This window comes from Misgurnus anguillicaudatus, chromosome 22 (genome assembly GCF_027580225.2).
Source record: "Misgurnus anguillicaudatus chromosome 22, ASM2758022v2, whole genome shotgun sequence".
Classification (NCBI taxonomy): Eukaryota; Metazoa; Chordata; class Actinopteri; order Cypriniformes; family Cobitidae; genus Misgurnus; species Misgurnus anguillicaudatus.
This window is the reverse complement of record NC_073358.2, coordinates 18,476,249-18,495,641: the sequence shown is the minus strand read 5'-3', so window position 1 is coordinate 18,495,641 and position 19,393 is coordinate 18,476,249. Positions and strand designations below refer to the sequence as shown.

Sequence of the window (19,393 nt, the reverse complement as noted above, 5' to 3'; positions counted from 1 at the left end):
GCTACGTTTTATTTTGTACCACCAAACTTGCTCGTATAACTACTCGTCTTAAATAGGAAAAACGTTGATGTGTTTGGTCACTTCTAACTTTATCTCTGAATGGTACCATTGAATGAATGGGGCTAAGCTAAATGCTATCGAAACGTCGCGGCGCGCTTACGTGCACGCACACAGATGATAGAGGAATGTATCAACAATTCTTAGTTAAGGTAATAACATATTTTAATATTGAAAATGAGTAGACTATTCCTTTAACATAAATAGATATATACTTTATTTTATGATTTTAGAAAAGCTGACTAACATTTTGGTACATTTCTACCACATGTAAATGCTGATGTCAGTGTAGCAAACTAAGGGGCCAGTCACACCAAAAGCGGTTATGGCAGTTGCAGGCGCCTTTTTTGAATGATATTCTATGGGCAGGGCGCGTTTGCACGCTGTTTATGTGCGCCAATCGCCTTGCGGTTTTTTGCCGCGCACACGTTTTTGAAGGAGCGCTGAGAGCGGAGAAGCGCCCGACGTCATTTGCGTCTTTCCATTGTCCAATCGAATGAGGGGAGAGGCGGGCCTTACGTTGTGCTGAGGGAAGTTTACAGTTGCTTTGAAGAACCGGACACCACTCGCTCACTCTCCCCTACGTGTTTGTGCACCTCTCACCCTCAAACAAGGTCAGAGCAAGCATCCTCTTTTTAAAGTTTCTGCTAATATGACAGTTAACAGCAAAAGAGCGCTCACGCTTCAATATTTGATTGGCAAGGCAGCTGACTCGGTGGTTGCTTAGCAATATGAAAAGCCGCGTGGCTTTTTTTTTTAAAAGGCAGTGCGTCGCGCCTTGCGTTTGCAAGCGTTTAAAGCGCTTTTGGTGTGACTGGCCCCTTACATTACCAGATAGAAATAGCTAGGCTGATAAGTACTGAACACAAGATAATTAGGAGCTTAAATAAAGAAATCACATATGACCTTATGCTATTGACAGCATAAGTAACCATTAGTCAAGTTTCAGGGATGCAAACACGTGTATAGAGAGAAGTTATCGAAGCCCACGCCCCACTGCAAATATCCAAATACTTACATATTTCTGATGAATTTACTCCTTTGTAAGTGTCACAGGGTGACTTAGGGCGGAACCAAAAAGGGAGAGGAGAGGTTCCGCCCGGACAGAATTTTTAAGTGCACCTTTCACTTCCCAGTCTCCCTGGCAACACAAATCAGGAGGAAACGAGCCACAGGTGCAGCCAATTTATGTAGCAGCTCTGATTAGAGGAAGAGATGAGGACGGGCCACATAAATGGAGCTGTAGCAGCACACAGGAAGAGAGTTGTTTCGGGCATGAGCTCCTTTTTATTGCCTAGGGCAGACTGAACCAGACGCCCCGTCCTTGGAAGAGCCGGAGGGCGCCGTTGATCCACAAGAGCGCTTATAGCGAGAGGAAAGAGTGCGGCAGCCAGGAGAGGCGAAAAGGACGGGGCTGTGAGTTAAAGGAGCACTGCACCGGAGGTTTTTTTAAAACGTTGATCCGTTAGACCTTTCGGGCTGGAACTGTTGATTGGGAAGTCATCGCGAACCTTAAAGGTTGTGAGGAGAACGGACACATGACGGATTGAGACGAAGTGAAAAAAAGGGATTTAAAACGGCATCGCTGTGAGTACCTAGATCTAGCTGAAAGTATCTTGTGTATTAACCTGGCTTATGTTAACTCCCTCCAGGAGAAGGAGGACGGCCCTACCCCTAACAGAGTGTGGTGGGTGAGCCGAGGAAATACTTACCGAAGCAGACACAACAACGACACCACTAGCTGGGCCGCATATTTCCATCGCCAACTCTGAACTAAGCGAAGTGAAGGAAGACGGGCGTCTTTTTCGTACACTTGGAGTGGTGGGTGAGTCTTTGTGCTGTGGAAACCTTAATTTTTGACGTGGTGCTGTATATTGCTGTGGGTTGCGGTGTATTGCTGTGTGTCTTGTCAGATTAACCCCCGCCTTCACGCACTTCGTCGAGAGAAGACAAAGAGGCTGCTGGCTTTAGCTCAGTTCAGTACAGCATACGTTGTGAGCGTGCTTCGGGCCTCCAGAAATCGTACGGTGCCCAGAAACGATTTTCCCCCGTCTAGACATCGGGCGGATGTGAAGAGTGGCGGTGAAGAGCCAAGGAAACGGCAGAGGTGTGAGTACGATTTGGGGCTATTATTATTGACGTTTTCGATTGCATAAACATTGTTGTTGCAGAGAGAGAGGTGACGTAATTCCAACGTCCCGTGGCCTCTACAAAGGGGCGCCCCTGTCCAGAGTTCGAAGGCCTGACGGTAACAAGGAAAGGGCAGCGCTCGGCCCGGTGAGACGTTGGGATATTCCACCCCTCTGCCACCATCTAGCGGTCGTGAGGGTTCGCCCCCGACGCCACCTAGGAACTACCTACCCCATCGCACGTCGCGCCGACTGCTGTAAGTCCGCCACTGCTGTCTGCGTGCCTATTAATCTCTTAAGCTGTCGATCCATAGAGACGGAGCATGCACTGTATCCGGTAGACTTGTGGGGAAGAACCTGAGGAGAAACCGAGCAAAAACCTATACTTACGGTACGCTGAGTCCAGTCGAGAGGTGAGAGCCATCTTAAAAGAAACTAACTGTGCTTCTGTGTCCAAGTCGATACCTGTGGAGAGAAGAGGAGAGAGAGTGAATATTCTGAGGAGAAACCGAGCAAAAACCCGTACTTACGGTACGCTGAGTCCAGTCGAGAGGTGAGAGCCATCTTAAAGCAAACTAACTGTGCTTCTGTGTCCAAGCCGATACCTGTGGAGAGAAGAGGAGAGAGAGTGAATATTCTGAGGAGGAGCCGAGCAAAACCTGTACTTACGGTACGCTAGTCCAGTCGAAAGGTGAGAGCCATCTTAAAGCAAACTAACTGTGCTTCTGTGTCCAAGTCGATACCTGTGGAGAGAAGGAAAGGAGTAGTGAGTAACCTGACGAAAACTGTGTAACTACAAGGGAGAGCCTCCCCGAGGAAGATTCAGGTACGCGACCAATATAATAATCCCCCACACTCATACTGGTTCTGATTCTGCCTCCAGGAGGAAGAAGGAGCGCGCCACGGATTATTAAGGCCAGGCCGGAGCCTGAGTTCCCCGTCCCGGACCCCCGTTGACCCCTTGCTTCCCGTCATCCCCCGGCTGAGGCCCACCTGGAGGGCAGAGCTAGATTTAGTTTTAATCCCCCTTTCCCCATTCCCCAAGACATTTTAAATATTTAAATTCAATAAAGATTGTTTTATACTTACCTGTTCTCGTGTTGTTTGGTCATTGGGTTGGCTTTGGGGACCTCCTCGAGGTGGAAGTTGAGAAGGGGCGTGGCTTTAGCCTAGAACAGCCAGCCCCTGGCCGTGACATAAGATTACAGTTAACACATTTAAATATTACATAAATGTATTACGTATTTTAATTAAACTTAGTGAGGGTATAAATAAGCAGGAAAAAGTAATTTTTGAAAAAAATCTGCACAGTAATATTATAAAATACATGTTAAAAAAAACAAATTACTATTAGTACTCTTATAATTCAACCAGGCATTACATTTCACAATTTTATATTTATATATGAATGTCAAGAATTCAGAAGTGTATATATTTTCATATAGTATATACTACACAGAAATAATATACAATTAAATAATGCATATTTTAACTGTATTGTGCAGGCTAGGTATAAACAGTTAAAGAGCACAGATTTTGTGGCTAAAAAACAATATTTTGTGTGTTTGGTATAATACAATGTGTTTGTGTGGTTTATGGTTAAAAAAACAAATTTTCCACATACTGTACATTTTTGTAGCTCTAGATTTCACTCTCTTCCTGAAACGCACTGATTTTATACAAAACTCGTCGATTTGAAAAGTGCCGTGTCCCTGATTGGCCAGCTAATCTGTACGTTGTGATGAATACCTGAATACCTCTGCCGTCCCCAGGTGAGAAAGTAGTACACTTCCGTAGTGTACTTATAGTGCTTTATTTTTGCACACTAATTTTGTTCTTAATATACTAAAAATTCATCTTTAGTACTTTTTAAGATGTTCTTAAGATCATCTAAGTGTACTTCACTGTGCTATTTTGAGACACCATGAATATGAAGTAAAATGCACTTTTAACATACTATCTCTGTATTAAAAAAATGTATTTAGTTAACACTTGTATTAAACTTGAACTCAAATTTCATACAAAGATGGGTTTATGTTTACTACAAGTGGTACCTAAAAACTTTTTTTAAATAAATTTTTAGCACATTTTAGTTCATATTTAATTTTATGGTGTCTCAAAATAGCACAGTGAAGTACACTTAGATGGTCTTAAGAACATCTTAAGAAGTACTAAAGATTAATTTTTAGTATATTAAGTAAAAAATTAGTGTGGAAAAATAAAGCATTTTAAGTACACTATGGAAGTGTACTACTTTTTCACCGATCAGCCGGAAAAAAATACTATGTTTGAAAGATTCGGTCACAATGCAATGCTAACAGGAGTTAACTTACAGTCTGTGAGTCAGAAGAGGGGAGGATGATGATGTCGGTCTTCTCTACATCACCAATCACAGGAAATAAACTGTTGCCTACAATCCGTGTGTTTGTTGTAGTACAAGAAAAGAGATTTACGTTATTGGAGACTCGCGTCATTGTTTACTTTGGCGTGTACCTTTTGCATATCGTTAACATGTACTTATACACACTTACACACCAAAGGATGTTTAAAATGTTGAGCGCACAAATCCTAGTGTATTTATGTCAAACAGTTTATTGATCGTTTGTTTCTTCAAAGTTTTAAATTCCAGTTATTGTGGGTTTGGTGGCGATTCATAGTTCTTGTGATGTGTGTGATCTAACAGACACGCGGTAGCGAGTCGTTTAAAACGGCAACAAACTCCAACAAAATAGTAATTTTATGCAAATCCACAACACTTTATCTACAGATCAAGGATTATACTGTGAATATATCATATTGAAAAGAGTTTTACCGTGCATCCTGCTGTAACTAGTGTAGCAGCCGATTTCGTTCCCCCATCCAGTCGATAAAGCGTTTCGGCAGACAGCGCATGCGCAGATACCTAAGAATATCTTCGTGTTGTTTTGTTTAATTTTTTTAGTATGGTATAGCATATTTATAGCGTTTGTACTAACTAATACAGCTCACAACAATAAAAAATATAAAATAAATATTGAGAAAAAACAGCTGGGTGTACAAAAAGCGAGAAGGGGAACAGGATTGCCTGCTACACCGGAGGAGGCGCACACGCTTTTTTAAATACAAAATGGAGAATGATTGACAGCCGCAAAGGAGGGAAGACGAGTTTCCGTAAACTTTAATTCAATGATGTAAATCGAATTATGTCCCTCAGATCAAGCTATGAAATAGCTTCAGATAACTTTGTGAAATTATCAGATCCTCTCAGACCTGCACGATTCACACAAGTCACCCAAACTGACGTGGAAAAAGCGGGAGGTGCCGAAAAGCGCACTGTTTGCATCCCTGAAGTTTGAAGCTTGAACCGGGAAATTAAATTTACACCTTTAGCTAACGTCAATGCCCTCACAAAATGCATTTAGAAATCAAAGTTTGCATTTAATTGCCAGTTAGCTAACGTTAGCGACCTGTGATACTCACCCACGACCGAGGGCGGCTAACGTAACCTAACGTTAACCTCATAACTTAGTTAGAATGAAGAATGCTAATGTTAATTTGACTGGTGATATCTTATAATTTACATGCTATCAAGCATGAGTGTTTAAATTATGAACAGATTCAAGGCCAGTCAGATATAACGTTACTTGGGAAAATGTTAACGTAGACAAAGTTTATTGTTTTTACCTTTTTATTTTATTTTATTGTTCTTACCTCGTAGTTCTTTGGTGTCTCAGCCTGGCTTGGAGGGTCTGTTGATTCTGTTGAAGAGTGTTGAAGTGTGCGGCCGCTCAACAGACAGTTCAACTGTATAACGGACTTCTATTTTTAAACAGCTCAGGTGGTCAGAGAGCGGGATCTCCAACTCAACAATGCGCATGTGCAAATCATGTTTAATGTAATAAAAATGCTCCGATCAAATTAATAAATTCAGGTTAATGTCCCGCTGTCAGATCATATTGTACAAATGTAAAAAAAATGGATTCAACCACAAATATAAACTAAAACGTTTACTTTGAATGAAAAAACTAATAATTTTAATCTATTTCAATGAGAAAATACACATTAAACGAACAACAGCAATGTTAGACTTTTTTCAGTGTGTTGTAAGCGAATCAATATTGTTTTTATGTCTTTGACCTCATGTGATTAGATCGTTTTCAGAGTTTCATAACCGCGTTGCAGATTGCCATATAAATGCTAGATACAGTACTGATCAGTGAAAGCAAGTGCAATATCTTGAGATAAAGGAAATATGATTTTATGCTTACAAAATCACCCTTTACAAGACGTTTAGTTGAAGAATAAATAAAGGATTAAGGAGCTTGGACCAGATTGAGCTGCAGGAAATTATCATGGTCGAGTTTTGTGGGATTTTAAGGTCATATGTTTCATTAATAGTTTACTTAGAAGTGTTTTCAGTAATCATTATAGCATGCTGAAGTAAAAGATTGTTTGTGTTTGTCTAAGAGAGTGGAAAGTTACTGAGAGAAAGCAGCTTGTGTGTGTAAAAGCTGCAAGGTCGTGGTTTCGGTTGGTTGAGCGTAGGAATGTGCAGCTGGTAATGGTCAAGATAAGAGCAAGGCCTGAGGGAGAAAAGCAAACAGACAACCATGTTATGAACCAATGTTTTAATATTCACAGGATAAAATATGCAATGTATTTCTCACTTAATCAGTATTAATCACTGAATAATTGATGTAATAAATATAAGATGTTGTCCTTGATAAATGTGTATTAACCAATGAAATGAAGGTTGCTTATAGAATAACTTAATAGGGACGTGGCAGCTCAACCTTGAAGAACAGAATCTCCTGTGCTTGTTTTTTGTGTGCGTGTGTGTGTCATTTCTTCCGTAACAGATAGAAACTGGGTGGGGTAATGGAGTCAGATAAACAGAAAGACCAGTTGGAGAGGAGATTTTCTGAAGAAAGATCGACGTCACATATTTTATAAATATGCATGTTACTTCTTGAGCTGGTTGTTCGTTGCTTGCCGAGTGTGGCCTTGAGACGACCTCGCGCGCTGTAAAACTTTTTCATATCTGATCAATAAATAACTTAATTTTAATACTGTGTCTTTCCTCTAATTATGAACATAATGGACGCCTTAAAGTCCAACAGTTTACATGCTTTTCCAGGGTTTATGGCAAACTGAGTTGGCTAACATTAGCTTAAAGAGCCACACAGATCCAAAATCGAAACTAACCTTTATTGCAGTGTGTCATGTAGCTGTCCATCAATGTAAACAACGTGTAAAGTTGTTGAACCAAAAAGTGCACGATTAATAAAGTTATTGGCTTCTAAAGTAGGGAGTCGACTCTGAATCGCTGAAACGAGTTGTTATAGGGAGTGAGTCTTCTTCCTGATATTATCCACGTCACACGAACTTATCCACGTCACATGAGATACTAATCTCCGCCTACAGCCTTGCCCGGGAGAAACGAAAACCCTGCCCCCAGGCTCAAAGACGCTTACTAGTTGGTGTGATAACATCATGTCGAGGAGACAGTGTGTTTTTAGTTGTAAAGGCAAGTTTGCTTTATTTTCACTGCCAAAAAATGAAGACCAGAAGAATCAGTGGTTAAAATTCATTTTTACCACGATACCACAGCAGTACAACAAACCCCTTTGGTTGTGTTCCCGTCATTTTACTGACGATTGTTTTTCCAATCTCTGTGAGTTCAAAGCGGGATTTTTAAAACGTTTGACCATGAAAGAGGGTTCATTACCAACTTTATATGGACCAACAAGCATCTCAGAACCACTACCTGTAAGTATGATTATGAAGTTATGTGTTTAATTACAGTATGTCGCGCTAGCACGTAGGCTATCGCATGTTGAAGTTTTACATTGTTTACCGTGTGAGTTTGGTTAAATACGTGCTTACATGAGTATAAAAATTTTATTGTATGTCGTCCGTTTTATGAATTAGATTAATGATAAAAGACGTGTAAAGATGATGGTATGTAAATTGTATTGTCTTATCAGTATGTCGCGCTAGCATGTATGCTAATGCATGGTGAAGTTTTACATTGTTTACCGTGTGAGCCCAGTTTGGTTACATGCGTGCTTGCATGCGTATAAAAATGATATTGTCTGTCGTAGTTTTTATGAATTGGATTAAGTTAATGATAAAAGACGTGTAAATATGATGGTATGTAAACTGTATTGTCTTATCAGTATGTCGCCCTAGCACGCAAGTTAGGCTAATGCATGTTGAAGTTTTACATTGTTTACCGTGTGAGCCCAGTGTGGTTAAATACGTGCTTACATGAGTATAAAAATTGTATTGTATGTCGTCCGTTTTATGAATTAGATTAATGATAAAAGACGTGTAAAGATGATGGTATGTAAATTGTATTGTCTTATCAGTATATCGCGCTAGGACGTAGGCTAAAGCATGTTGAATTTTTACATTGTTTACCGTGTGAGCCCAGTTTGGTTACATGCGTGCTTGCATGCGTATAAAAATGATATTGTCTGTCGTCGTTTTTATGAATTGGATTAATGATAAAAGACGTGTAAATATGATGGCATTTAAACTGTAATGTCTTATTGGGATGTTTAAGTTACATATTTTTTACAAATACTTTTTATCTTTTTAATGTGGTGAGATACATTTATGTTCTTCTATTTTGGTTGAACATTTACTTTATAATGTCCTTTTCTTTTAGAGTACATCACAACAGATTGAGTTACCAAACATTTTGTTTGTGGAGGTGGAATGTCAGACTGAACCTCCACACACAAAGTCAGTAGGAACACAGACAGAACTGCCACAGATATCTGTTGGCACACAGCTATCTACTGGTACACTGAAAGAAACACACAGTAGGAGCAAAGGTATGTTAAATGTGTTCTAGTATTGAAGTTTTAACTTTAATAATTGCACAAAAATAGGTTTTGTATGTATGCTTGTATGAAAATATACGTTCTTCTGTTTCCAGGATCACAAGCAACAGTTTCTTTAGAAAGTGTTGGCACAGAAACCACTACAGCTCTTTATGATCTACCATTTTCGTCTACACCTGTAAAGCCTACTGGATTTCGACCACATAAAAGACCTAGACTGGAGTTGGAGGAGGAGGAGGAAGAAGAAGGGTCAGTGAGAGAACCTCATGACTCAACCTTTAATCCTGGCGACTCTACAATATCTGAGGAATCTGAAATTTCGTAAGTTATATACACATAAGTTTAATTAGGTACTTTAGTACATGTTGTTTCATTTAAAAAGAGTAATTAATTTTTTTGCCTTTAGGTTTGTGCAGAGGACAATCTATGGTGATAACAAGTTCATTGTGTTTGAAACCTGTCTGCGTGAGCTGTTTGCCACATGCCCGATTTGTAAAAACAAGTGTGATGTGACTTTACGCCGGATGGGTACATATGTGGCATTCCACCAGCTTTGCCCCAAGTGTAGTTGCTACAGGCAATGAGAGAGCCAGCCCACTGTTGGTAGCATTCCGGTCGGAAACCTTCAGTTGTCTGCAGCAACGTATTTTACCGGAGGATCATTCATCCAAGTACAAAATGTACACATGAAGCGTTTTTTAGTACCGATTTGCAAGGGGATGCAGTTACAAATTTTTACGTACGAAACCTTCCGGAGACATTGCAGGAGCTTCCTGGAGCCTGCCATAATCCACAAATGGAAAAGTGAACAACAAAACCTTTTCCAGAAGTTTAGACAGAGTGGAAAGATTGGCCTCGCCGGAGATATGCATGCAGACTCACCCGGTAACATATTTCTCACATTTTTATAAGACAATGAAGACATGGCTTGAAAACTGATACAATCAGATAATTGGTTGTCTGATCTAATTGTAAAATCTAACCTTGTGTTTCATTTTAGGACATTCAGCCAAATATGGTAGTTACACGTTGATGCACACAGAGAGCAACACCATTTTGGACACACAACTTGTTCAGGTGGGTCAGCTTTTTAAAAATAAAACCTGTAACAAATTGTTTTCCATTTTACACAAGTTTACAATTTCTCTCTATAATGACGGATGTTACTGTCTTGTATAACCAGAGCAATGAAGTCGGCGGGAGTTAAAATATGGAGAAAGAAGTTCTAAAGAGATGTCTTGATCATCTGGAGTCCAGTGGCCACTGACCGTCACCCTCAGATACAAAAATATTTGAGAGAACGCAGCATAACACAGTTTTACGATTTGTAGCATTTTGAAAAAGGTAATAGTTTTTTTTAACTACAGAATGAAGTTCAGAAAGTAGTCATACTTTTCTGTAATCATTTACGTCATTTAATCAGGTCTGTCAAAGAAGCTTGAGCAACTTTCCAAAAACAAAGAGTGTGACGTTTTGAAGAAGTGGCTTCGTAGCATAAGGAACCATGTATACTGGAGTGCCATAACTTCTACATCAGGACCAGAGAAGTGGTTAAGTGGACATCAATTCTGAATCACATTCAGAATGTGCATGTACACGAGAACCCCATCTTCCCAAAGTGTGCCCATCCAGACCGTATGTCCAAGAATCCAAAGAAATGGTTTAATCCAGGTATTTAAATATGTTTTTCATTGATTTAGATTAAATACAAGAAATGTATTGTTATGCCATACTATACCTTTGATAATTTAGATAATTGAATGCATTTGATAATCAATCATATACATGTAAGTTACATTATTTATTTGTAATGACAATTTAGAATCACTGGCACTCCACAAAGTTGAGAAGATGTGGAAAAGTTAAGTCACCACTTTCAGACATCATCGCTGGAGGCTTTCCACAGCTTAATTTTGAGGTTTACACCAAAAAATGTAGTATTCCCTTACATGGGAATGTTGTGCAGGTAATATATAAACAGTATTTTAAATTTATTTTATAGTGAACCGGTGATTGACGGGCTAACTTGTTCTTCGCAGATTGTACCTTGCAGTTCTACACCATAATGAGAACACTGGTCGAGAACAAGCAACAACTGCAACAGGGAAACCAGTCTACAAAGTGGTGTTTCCAAAGTCTAAAAAGGGAGAACCCATTGCAAGGCCACTGAAAACAGAGGCTACAAACAGTATGTTAATAAACATTTTATTGTAAACATTATTACAAATAAATATGAAATAAATAAAAAATTCTTCTTTACAAATGTTTTCCAGATTATGTGGATGACCTAATGAGGCTCGTCTTTGAGGAGGTTGTCGTCGACCCAGCACCTTTTGTTGAGGAGCTACAGGCAATTCCTGTTCCCATTCCAATTTCTGCCGAGTTCGAGAGACCCTCAAAGGAGGAAACGATTGCCCGCCATTTCTCCCGGTTCAGTCGAGAGGTGGCCGAAAACCGACGTAGTGACCAGCCAGATCTGGAAACTCCTGGCGTATCCGGGATACAACGCAGGAAGGAATGACCACACGGACATGTCGACCTAAGAAGCCCCAGCACCAGCTAACAAAGCTCCGATATGCCAAATGACGAAATTGCCTATATTACAAAGATAAAACATTCTTAGTATATGGCAAGAATTCAAAATTTCTATTTGTACAAAAAAATATATCTGTTTACATATAAAGTTCATTTTATTACAAGTTTTGAGTCATTGAGTGTCATTTAGAGCCAATTAAAGTTGTGGTTATATTCAGATTTTATATTTAATTATTTCTGCTAATTCTTATTGCAAACTTACTCCTCTCTTGTTCGGCGCCTTAATGGACCATAGTCGCGTCTATATATATTATGAATGTTGTGTAGGGTATATGGATTTAGGCAGTTGGCTTCAAAGCCTGGGTGGTCAATCATACATGTTGGAGGCACTGGAATTTGTTGGATTCTTCTTATAACCTAATAAGAAAAATAAAAATTAATATCATGACAATTTTACATTATAAAGTAAAGTATTATTCATAAAATGTACATTAACTGGTAACCTTACTACATATTAGGTTTTTAAGGTAACACACTGAAAAATTGAATTAATATTCCAATACTAGCAAATTAGCAATGCATGTTTATTTATATAGCCATAGATAGAAATAATTTAAAAGTGTTGTAAATGGAAACTATTTACAGAGAGATAAAGGTAGGTAAAAATCTAAATAAAGATACATATGAAGAGTTTTGTTCCAAAAAGACATAACCTTAAATAAAACTGCAGTTAGTTTGTTTCAATCTAAGCCTTCATAACTAAAAAAATACGGCTAGCAAAATAAAACTCAATAACAAAGATTTTAAAAACTGAGTAATCACCTTTTGGAACCAAACTCTTCATATATAATACTACATAACATGTTAGATGTGGGTGTCACGACGTCACATTACAATTACTATACATAAAATAAAAGGAAAACTTATAAAATGAGGGTATATTATTATTTTACCTGTCGTACTTCTTGACAGCACAGGTTTTCAGACTCAGTGGGCATTCTATTACAGTTCCCACACGTGCACCTTAATAAGTAAACAATAATAAACAAATTAAATGAAACGGCACTGCTAGATTATCACGTTATTTACCACATACAAAGTTTAAACTTACCACTGAGAAACGTCCTGCTCAAGTCGTACGTTTGATTGAGTTGCCGGTTGAACGTCTTCATCGGTTTCCTCTTCGGATTCAGGCTCAAATTGATATGGCAAAATAGATGCCATGGTATGTATTTACTGTAATAATGTTCTATGAAAAGCTATAAACATCCGAAGGTGAGCTATGGGCGTTTCGTTTACAACACGCAGAACATGCGTAACAACCAATCAAAACTGACTATGTTAGTTGACCAATCAGAGCAGAGTATGCTACCGTAAGGTGGGGTTTGGGGAAACTGAGTCTTTTGAACGGCTTCGCGCGAATCGTTTGGGGATCTCTGAGAATTGAGGTAATTTTAAAATTATATTTTGAGAAAATGACAATGTTTTTTTGACCTTGTATGGATTTAAACCAGTTGTCCGGGACTTATAAACAGTGATAGGAAGCTTAGAATTAGCATCTTACTGGCACTTTAATGTTATGTAAGTCAAATGCATTTTATTATTTCCCTGTTTATAAGTCTGCGTGATATACTGGCCGAAATTTTGTGCTGCATTTGAGCTGCCTTTGCGTGGACATGATGCTCAGATAATCCGGTATTTTACGTGGTGCAACGTACTGGTCTGTGATTAGGCAACTTTACTGTGTGTGTGTGTGTGTGTGTGTGTGTGTTTGTCTGTCTGTGTGGGTGCGCGTTTGTGTGTCAGATCACGTTAACCGAAGCTTAATGTAAGAGCATGCGAGCAATCTCCAGAACAAAAGTACTGTAAAACTTAACTGCATCGTCTATCTGAGGTAAAAATGACAAGGGTCTGCATTTATCTGCCTTCATGCATTTATTATTTTAATCGCATAGTATTTTGTGATTTGATTTGTTCATATTTGCCTGTTCAGCACAAAGTTTGCGTGTTTTATCGCCTCAGCTGTCTATCACTGCGAGAAAAAATATTCAGTAATCTGCATTATGTTAAAGCAACACTATGTAGTTTCCATGTAAAAATGACTTACAGCTCCCCCATGTGGTTGAAAAGCGCAACAGTGCCTGGTATCAGACACTCTTCTGCAGGCAGGGGGAGGGGCGGGGCTGTGTTTCCTACCTTCCACCGCCACTTTCAGAGTGTGCTTGTAGCAGCTAGGTATGGAGATAATTTTATCTCATTAATAATTCACGCAAAAAACATGATTCACACATGCGTAGACTATTTCACATGCATGAAATCTAATTCACATACACAAAAATATATATATATTCGCAAAAAAATGATGTACATACACAAAATAAAAATTTATATTCATAAAATACGTTTCACAAACGAAAAAAACAATTCACAAATGTAGAACTGTGTACGAAAAGTTTTAAATTTTGAGTTTATCATGACTGTGAATGTACGAATCGTCTTTTTCGTGTGTGAATTGCTTTGAATTCGTGTGTGTGTTTTTTGAGACTTTGGTGGCAGCGTGCTTCTCCAACGTGGGTCACTCGTACGCTTTAGCCAATCAGATGCAAGCTTACCATTCAACCGATCATGGCCCGCCAAGAGCGCAGCACTCAAGGAGCTCAGCATTGCACACCTTTTGCGCAATCAACTGAAATGAAGCTTCACGTCATCAAGCAAGCATGGCGAATGAAGTGCGGGATATACGTGTAAGTTATTACTTTATTTCATATTGTTTCATAATTTAATATTGCTAAAATAACACACATTACACTCGCTGTTTACAAAAGATTCCCGCGATTAACGTGAATGACGTTAATCGTGTTGCAAGACAGACTGTCTTACCTAACAGTAAGAAGGAGAAGTGTTTTTTAAAGTTAAATCAACAACTTTGAGAGTACGTTATGTATTCTCATCTCATGCTAAATCCTCGTCTCTGTTTCTGACCAGTTAATATTGATCTTTGTATTATTTATCTATTTAGTTAAATAGTAAACACTTACAGTATAGTCTTTATGTTATGCCTAAAGTGTTTGTTTTCGCAATGTACGTACAGGAAGATTGTTACTGACTGTGAGTAGTTTTTCAGTAAGGATCAGGTCACTGCATGAGAGATCAGGGTGAGGGCGACTTGTTTCAGGTCGATGAGAAAGTCAAACAACATAAACTGTGTCTATATGAAAACACGAAAGACAGCTAAAATGCATTTTAAGCAGACGTTTTTGTGGGTTCTACATCTGTGCATAGACAGGCTAAATCTGTTCATAAGTGCTTCAGTTTCATGACAGTAGCCTAGTAAATAGAGTTTACATGTGTCATATTTAGAATCAGTTTACATATAACATTGATTCTTAATTCTTGATATTGTTTAATGTCATTTATTCATCGATTGTATTAAAGGACTCTCGTCATGTAATACTGTCACAGAGCAGTTGTTCTTGTGTTGATGGAACAGCACATTGTTGCACTACTCAGAGCTTGGCATCAGTGAAGTTCACAGCTGTACTGAAACGGTTGAGAGCTGACACAGACCTAGAACAATGGTAATTTTTATTTAATCTACATTTTACTGTAATGTAGTATTCCAAACTTTGCTGTGTTTTTTATTAATGTTAACATGGCCACTGTGTGTTTTCTGTGTGTTTTCAGAGGTTATGTCTGCAAGACCAAAGAAAGGAAGCTTGCTGATGTATTAAGGTACAACACAAAAATTTTGCAATGTAGTATTTTACATGTAATAAGCAGTAAAAACTGCTAAAGATTTTAAAGACTAAAATGATAGGAATTGACCTTTTTCATTTCAGGAGTACCTTTTAAAAGAGTGTCACCTGTAAGCTGCCTGACCTCACAGTCCTCCAAGTAGCAGAGGCGTTTAAGGACCTTGCCAGTGCTGTAGCCCCTTCGGTCACCACTATCAGGATGTCACATGTCAATTCTTTGGTGGATTTTGGCTTTGGCAGAGTTTAGTATGGAAGTGTGCTGTCATACCAGCAGCAACAACATGCAACCTTAATCGCTATCAAGATGCCCCATAACTACAACCTCTGCAACTATTTGGCTACAGCCTTGACACATCTGTTTGCTTGATAGTTATTTATATTTACATGTTTACATTTCTGAAGTTAAGGTAGTTATTTACAGTATATTACATACATACTTTACTGCAATGTAAATGTTCGAAGTCATTTAGTTTTACATTCATGCAGTGCAGGCAACACTGTATGAAAGTTATTTACAGTATATTTAAATACATTACTGCATTGTAAATGTTCAAAGCCACATGTTTACATTCCTGCAGTGCATGCAACACTGAATAAAATTTACTTACAGTATATTTACATTCATTACTGCATTGCAAATGTTCAAAGTCATTTATATGTATGTTTACATTCCTGCAGTGCATGCAACACTAAATAAAAGTTATTTACAGTATATTTAAATACATTACTGCATTGCAAATGTGTAAAGTCATTTATATTTACATGTTTACATTCATGCAGTGCAGGCAACCCTGTATTAAAGTTATTTATAGTATATTTAAATACATTACTGCATTGCAAATGTGTAAAGTCAATATTTATATTCCTGCACTAAATAAAAGTTGATTATATACATGTCAATATTATTTATACCTGAACAAAACTTAATGCAATACTTGGTTCACTGGATAAGGCAACGTCCTTTCAAAGCCAGCGACGCACTTTAAGGCTCAATAGCACGATCAAATCATCACTTTTAAAATGACTGCAGATCCTTGTATGAGAAGTGATGTTAAATCGCTCGCGTCGAATGTTGTGAATCCATTTTCTGCGTGTTTTTTGTCCACAAAAAAACATTTGGAAACTCATACAGAGTTGAACTTTGAGGAGTCATCACATAACTGGACACAGCAATGTTCAGCTTAACTACTTTCTTTCCGCTGTTGATATTTAAACTTTCTGCAAGCCATTACTATAATGGTTAACTATATAATGCTATAAATATACTTTAGTTATAGATCGCTCTCAAATAAATTTTATAAAAGCATTTTGCTGCTAGTACACTCAGATACGAAATGCGCTAAGTAAATACGCTCAGATTTTTCCGGAAATAGGTGAGGAGAGCCAGATTGCGCAAAAGGTGTGCAATGCTGAGCTCCTTGAGTGCTGCGCTCCTGGCGGGTTATGATTGGTTGAATGGTAAGCTTGCATCTGATTGGCTAAAGAGTACGAGTGACCCACGTTGGAGAGCGCGCTGCCAACAAAGTCTCAAAAAACACACACACGAATTCAAAGCAATTCACACACGAAAAAGACGATTCGTACATTCACAGTCATGATAAACTCAAAATTTAAAACTTTTCATACACAGTTCTACATTTGTGAATTGTTTTTTTTTTCGTTTGTGAAACGTATTTTATGAATATGTATTTTTATTTTGTGTATGTACATAGTTTTTTGCGAATATATATATATTTTGTGTATGTAAATTAGATTTCATGCATGTGAAATAGTGTACGCATGTGTGAATCATGTTTTTTGCGTGAATTATTAATGAGATAAAATGATCTCCATAGCTAGGAGGCTGCTCAGGTTGCAGCAACAGTACAATTTGTCCAGTTAAAAGTTGTTCTATCACTGAAATAATTTCAGAGACATTATTTAAAGGTAAAAAACTACATAGTGTTGCTTTAAACATGTAAAGTGATGTTCATTTGTTCTCTTTACAAAAAATAAACACATTTGAACTTGAATGCTCGTCTTTATTAGAAATGAACAGGTGAACGAAAACATGTTTAATATCATTAAACCATGAAATGACGGATAATTGACAATGTCAGGATTTTCAAATGAAAAAGTCTAACGTAAACTCTGGTGTGTGTGTGTGTGTGTGCGTGCATGCTTTTGTGTGTGTGTGTGTGTGTGTGTGTGTGTGTGAGTTGGCAAATGTGGTTTACGGGGACATGAATAGTGTATAATGACATGTTAACTATGCTATAACCATGGTTTACGGGGACACAGGAAGTGTCCCCATAAACTGAAACGCTAAAAAAACATACTAAATGGTAGTTTTTCATAGATTAAAGACTGGCAACAGGTTTTTGTGACATTGGGGTTAGGGATTGGGGTAGGTTAGGGGAATAGCATATAACAGTTTGGACAGTATAAAATGCATTGTGTCTATGGAAAGTCCCCATAAACCATGTATGCCTGACTTTTAGCTAAGCAGTAATGATATTCATCACCTGATAAACGGCTATTTACAGACCTGCATTACTACTGTAAAAGTTTAATTTCAAGTTTGTATGCCAATTCCGATTTTTTTTTTTTGCACCAGCCGCCACTGCTTTCAACATACCGTGTTTTTTTTACACGTTAAACATGAACAAATGTTAAATTGCACACTGTAAACACAATCAAAGCTTCAAAAACATGGAAAGAACGGGACCTTTAAAGGCAACAGGAAAGGAACTTAAACAGCAAAATATTACTATGGGTAGATAAAAGACTGAACTTGCCTTGTCAAGTTAAGTAGCTGAGAGATAACTATAACTTTTTTGAGGTGGGTTTTGTTTTTTCTTGCAGCAGATGTGGAATTTCATCCACCATTTCTGATGCTTTGAGTCCCAATGCATATACATTTTCAGCTAAAACCCCTGACCCTTAAAGAATTAGTTTGTCTTCTATCATTATGAATGCATTTAGACATTAAACACAAAATATCAGCTAATGTTGCTACTTACTGATTGTAACAATAGATTAACATTAGCAAGGCAAATGCTCTTTGACCTGTTCTTTGTCTTCACATGCTAAATTGTAATGATTACAATAGGGGCCCAATTTTGTTGTCATCCTCAGGAAGCCAGTAGGAAGGAACAACAGGGTCCCTTGTCTGTGGTGAGGATTCTTCGCCTGCTATTATTAATAGGAATGTTGCCATGACAGTGAACAGACCCAGCCCTTGTATAGTTGCCTTTTATTCCAGTGCCCCCTCTTAAGCTTATGACATATGTACCAGCAAACAGAGGTGGGGTTGATGTGCTTTTACCTCTACTAACTGCTACATGTCCAGCGCTTTTACTTATTTATAAGATGTACAGAATAATTGCAGAATAATGGGCTTTCATATTTTCCAATCCTCTACACACACTATAAGTCACTTATGTAACCCTCTGATTACATTAAAAACATTCTTAAGAACATATAACAAAGAATAAAAAAAAAAAACGAAATTAGCAAACACTGTTTAGAGAAAGTATTGGATTGAATCTTAAGTTTCTATAGCAATTTGGTCTTGCTATTAAAATGTTAACAGAAACCATTAAAAGGGTATATTATTACTCCGCTACAGCAACACAGGGTATATTTTATCTACAAAAAAATAACAAACCTTTATTTGCCTCTTACAGGTAGATCTCTAAATAGTTAAACAGGGAACAAGGGAATCCACACCCTCTGATCTTGATGTCACGCATATAATAGAATTTTGGGACAGGACAATAAAGGTATCTTAGGAGACAGTAAATATTAACACATTATGTGCATTGATTACTACATTTAATACAGTTATGGGGATTTTTTGTTTTTGTGGTAATAGAAACAAAGCATTAAACCGTCCATGTGTGTGTGTTTAGAATGAGCACGAATAGATTAGCAGTATGTATGCAATGATATGTTTTGTGTGGTTCTATGGCCTTAATTACATCCTAATGTTAACTTTCTATTTCTATATCTTATTTAGACTTCTATCAAGTCATACAATAGACAGATAAAGGTGTCACATAGAGTCATAATTAAACTGTCACGATCCTGTCTTTTGTGTAGCTGT

The 19,393-nt window shown here is 37.9% G+C and overlaps 2 protein-coding genes and 2 long non-coding RNA genes across 4 annotated transcripts; 3 read left to right on the top strand and 1 right to left on the bottom strand.

Moving 5' to 3' along the window:
• The first annotated feature begins 288 nt into the window (after window positions 1-288).
• Window positions 289-3,274, top strand: LOC141358930 (uncharacterized). Its single transcript, XR_012365470.1, has 2 exons — window positions 289-1,473; window positions 1,710-3,274. It is a non-coding gene; the product is annotated as an uncharacterized lncRNA (long non-coding RNA).
• Window positions 3,275-7,316: 4,042 nt separating this feature from the next.
• LOC129440692 (uncharacterized) lies at window positions 7,317-11,715 on the top strand. The gene is made up of 9 exons (XM_073860692.1): window positions 7,317-7,934; window positions 8,839-9,007; window positions 9,112-9,337; window positions 9,423-9,901; window positions 10,017-10,093; window positions 10,200-10,687; window positions 10,839-10,982; window positions 11,056-11,204; window positions 11,290-11,715. The coding sequence occupies exons 1-4, from the start codon at window positions 7,659-7,661 to the stop codon at window positions 9,598-9,600; spliced, it is 849 nt and encodes a 282-aa protein (XP_073716793.1). The 5' UTR covers window positions 7,317-7,658; the 3' UTR covers window positions 9,601-9,901; window positions 10,017-10,093; window positions 10,200-10,687; window positions 10,839-10,982; window positions 11,056-11,204; window positions 11,290-11,715.
• On the bottom strand, window positions 11,449-13,034 carry LOC129440691 (P2X purinoceptor 7-like). Its single transcript, XM_055200181.2, has 4 exons — window positions 12,663-13,034; window positions 12,505-12,574; window positions 11,814-11,968; window positions 11,449-11,611 (listed from the first exon to the last, which is right to left on the bottom strand). Exons 1-4 carry the CDS (start codon window positions 12,773-12,775, stop codon window positions 11,449-11,451), a joined length of 501 nt encoding a protein of 166 aa, XP_055056156.2. The 5' UTR covers window positions 12,776-13,034.
• A 1,131-nt stretch (window positions 13,035-14,165) lies between these two features.
• Window positions 14,166-16,784, top strand: LOC129437401 (uncharacterized). Its single transcript, XR_012365359.1, has 3 exons — window positions 14,166-15,129; window positions 15,236-15,283; window positions 15,391-16,784. It is a non-coding gene; the product is annotated as an uncharacterized lncRNA (long non-coding RNA).
• The last annotated feature ends 2,609 nt before the right edge of the window (window positions 16,785-19,393 follow it).

Coding starts and splice junctions, on each gene's coding strand:
- LOC129440691 (XM_055200181.2), bottom strand. CDS start 12,775: ATGGCATCTATTTTGCCATATCAATTTGAGCCTGAATCCGAAGAGGAA. Junction 12,575..12,662: donor GAGCAGGACGTTTCTCAGTG/GTAAGTTTAAAC, acceptor TTACTTATTAAG/GTGCACGTGTGGGAACTGTA. Junction 11,969..12,504: donor GCTGTCAAGAAGTACGACAG/GTAAAATAATAA, acceptor TTTTCTTATTAG/GTTATAAGAAGAATCCAACA.
- LOC129440692 (XM_073860692.1), top strand. CDS start 7,659: ATGTCGAGGAGACAGTGTGTTTTTAGTTGTAAAGGCAAGTTTGCTTTA. Junction 7,935..8,838: donor GCATCTCAGAACCACTACCT/GTAAGTATGATT, acceptor CTTTTCTTTTAG/AGTACATCACAACAGATTGA. Junction 9,338..9,422: donor TCTGAGGAATCTGAAATTTC/GTAAGTTATATA, acceptor TTTTGCCTTTAG/GTTTGTGCAGAGGACAATCT.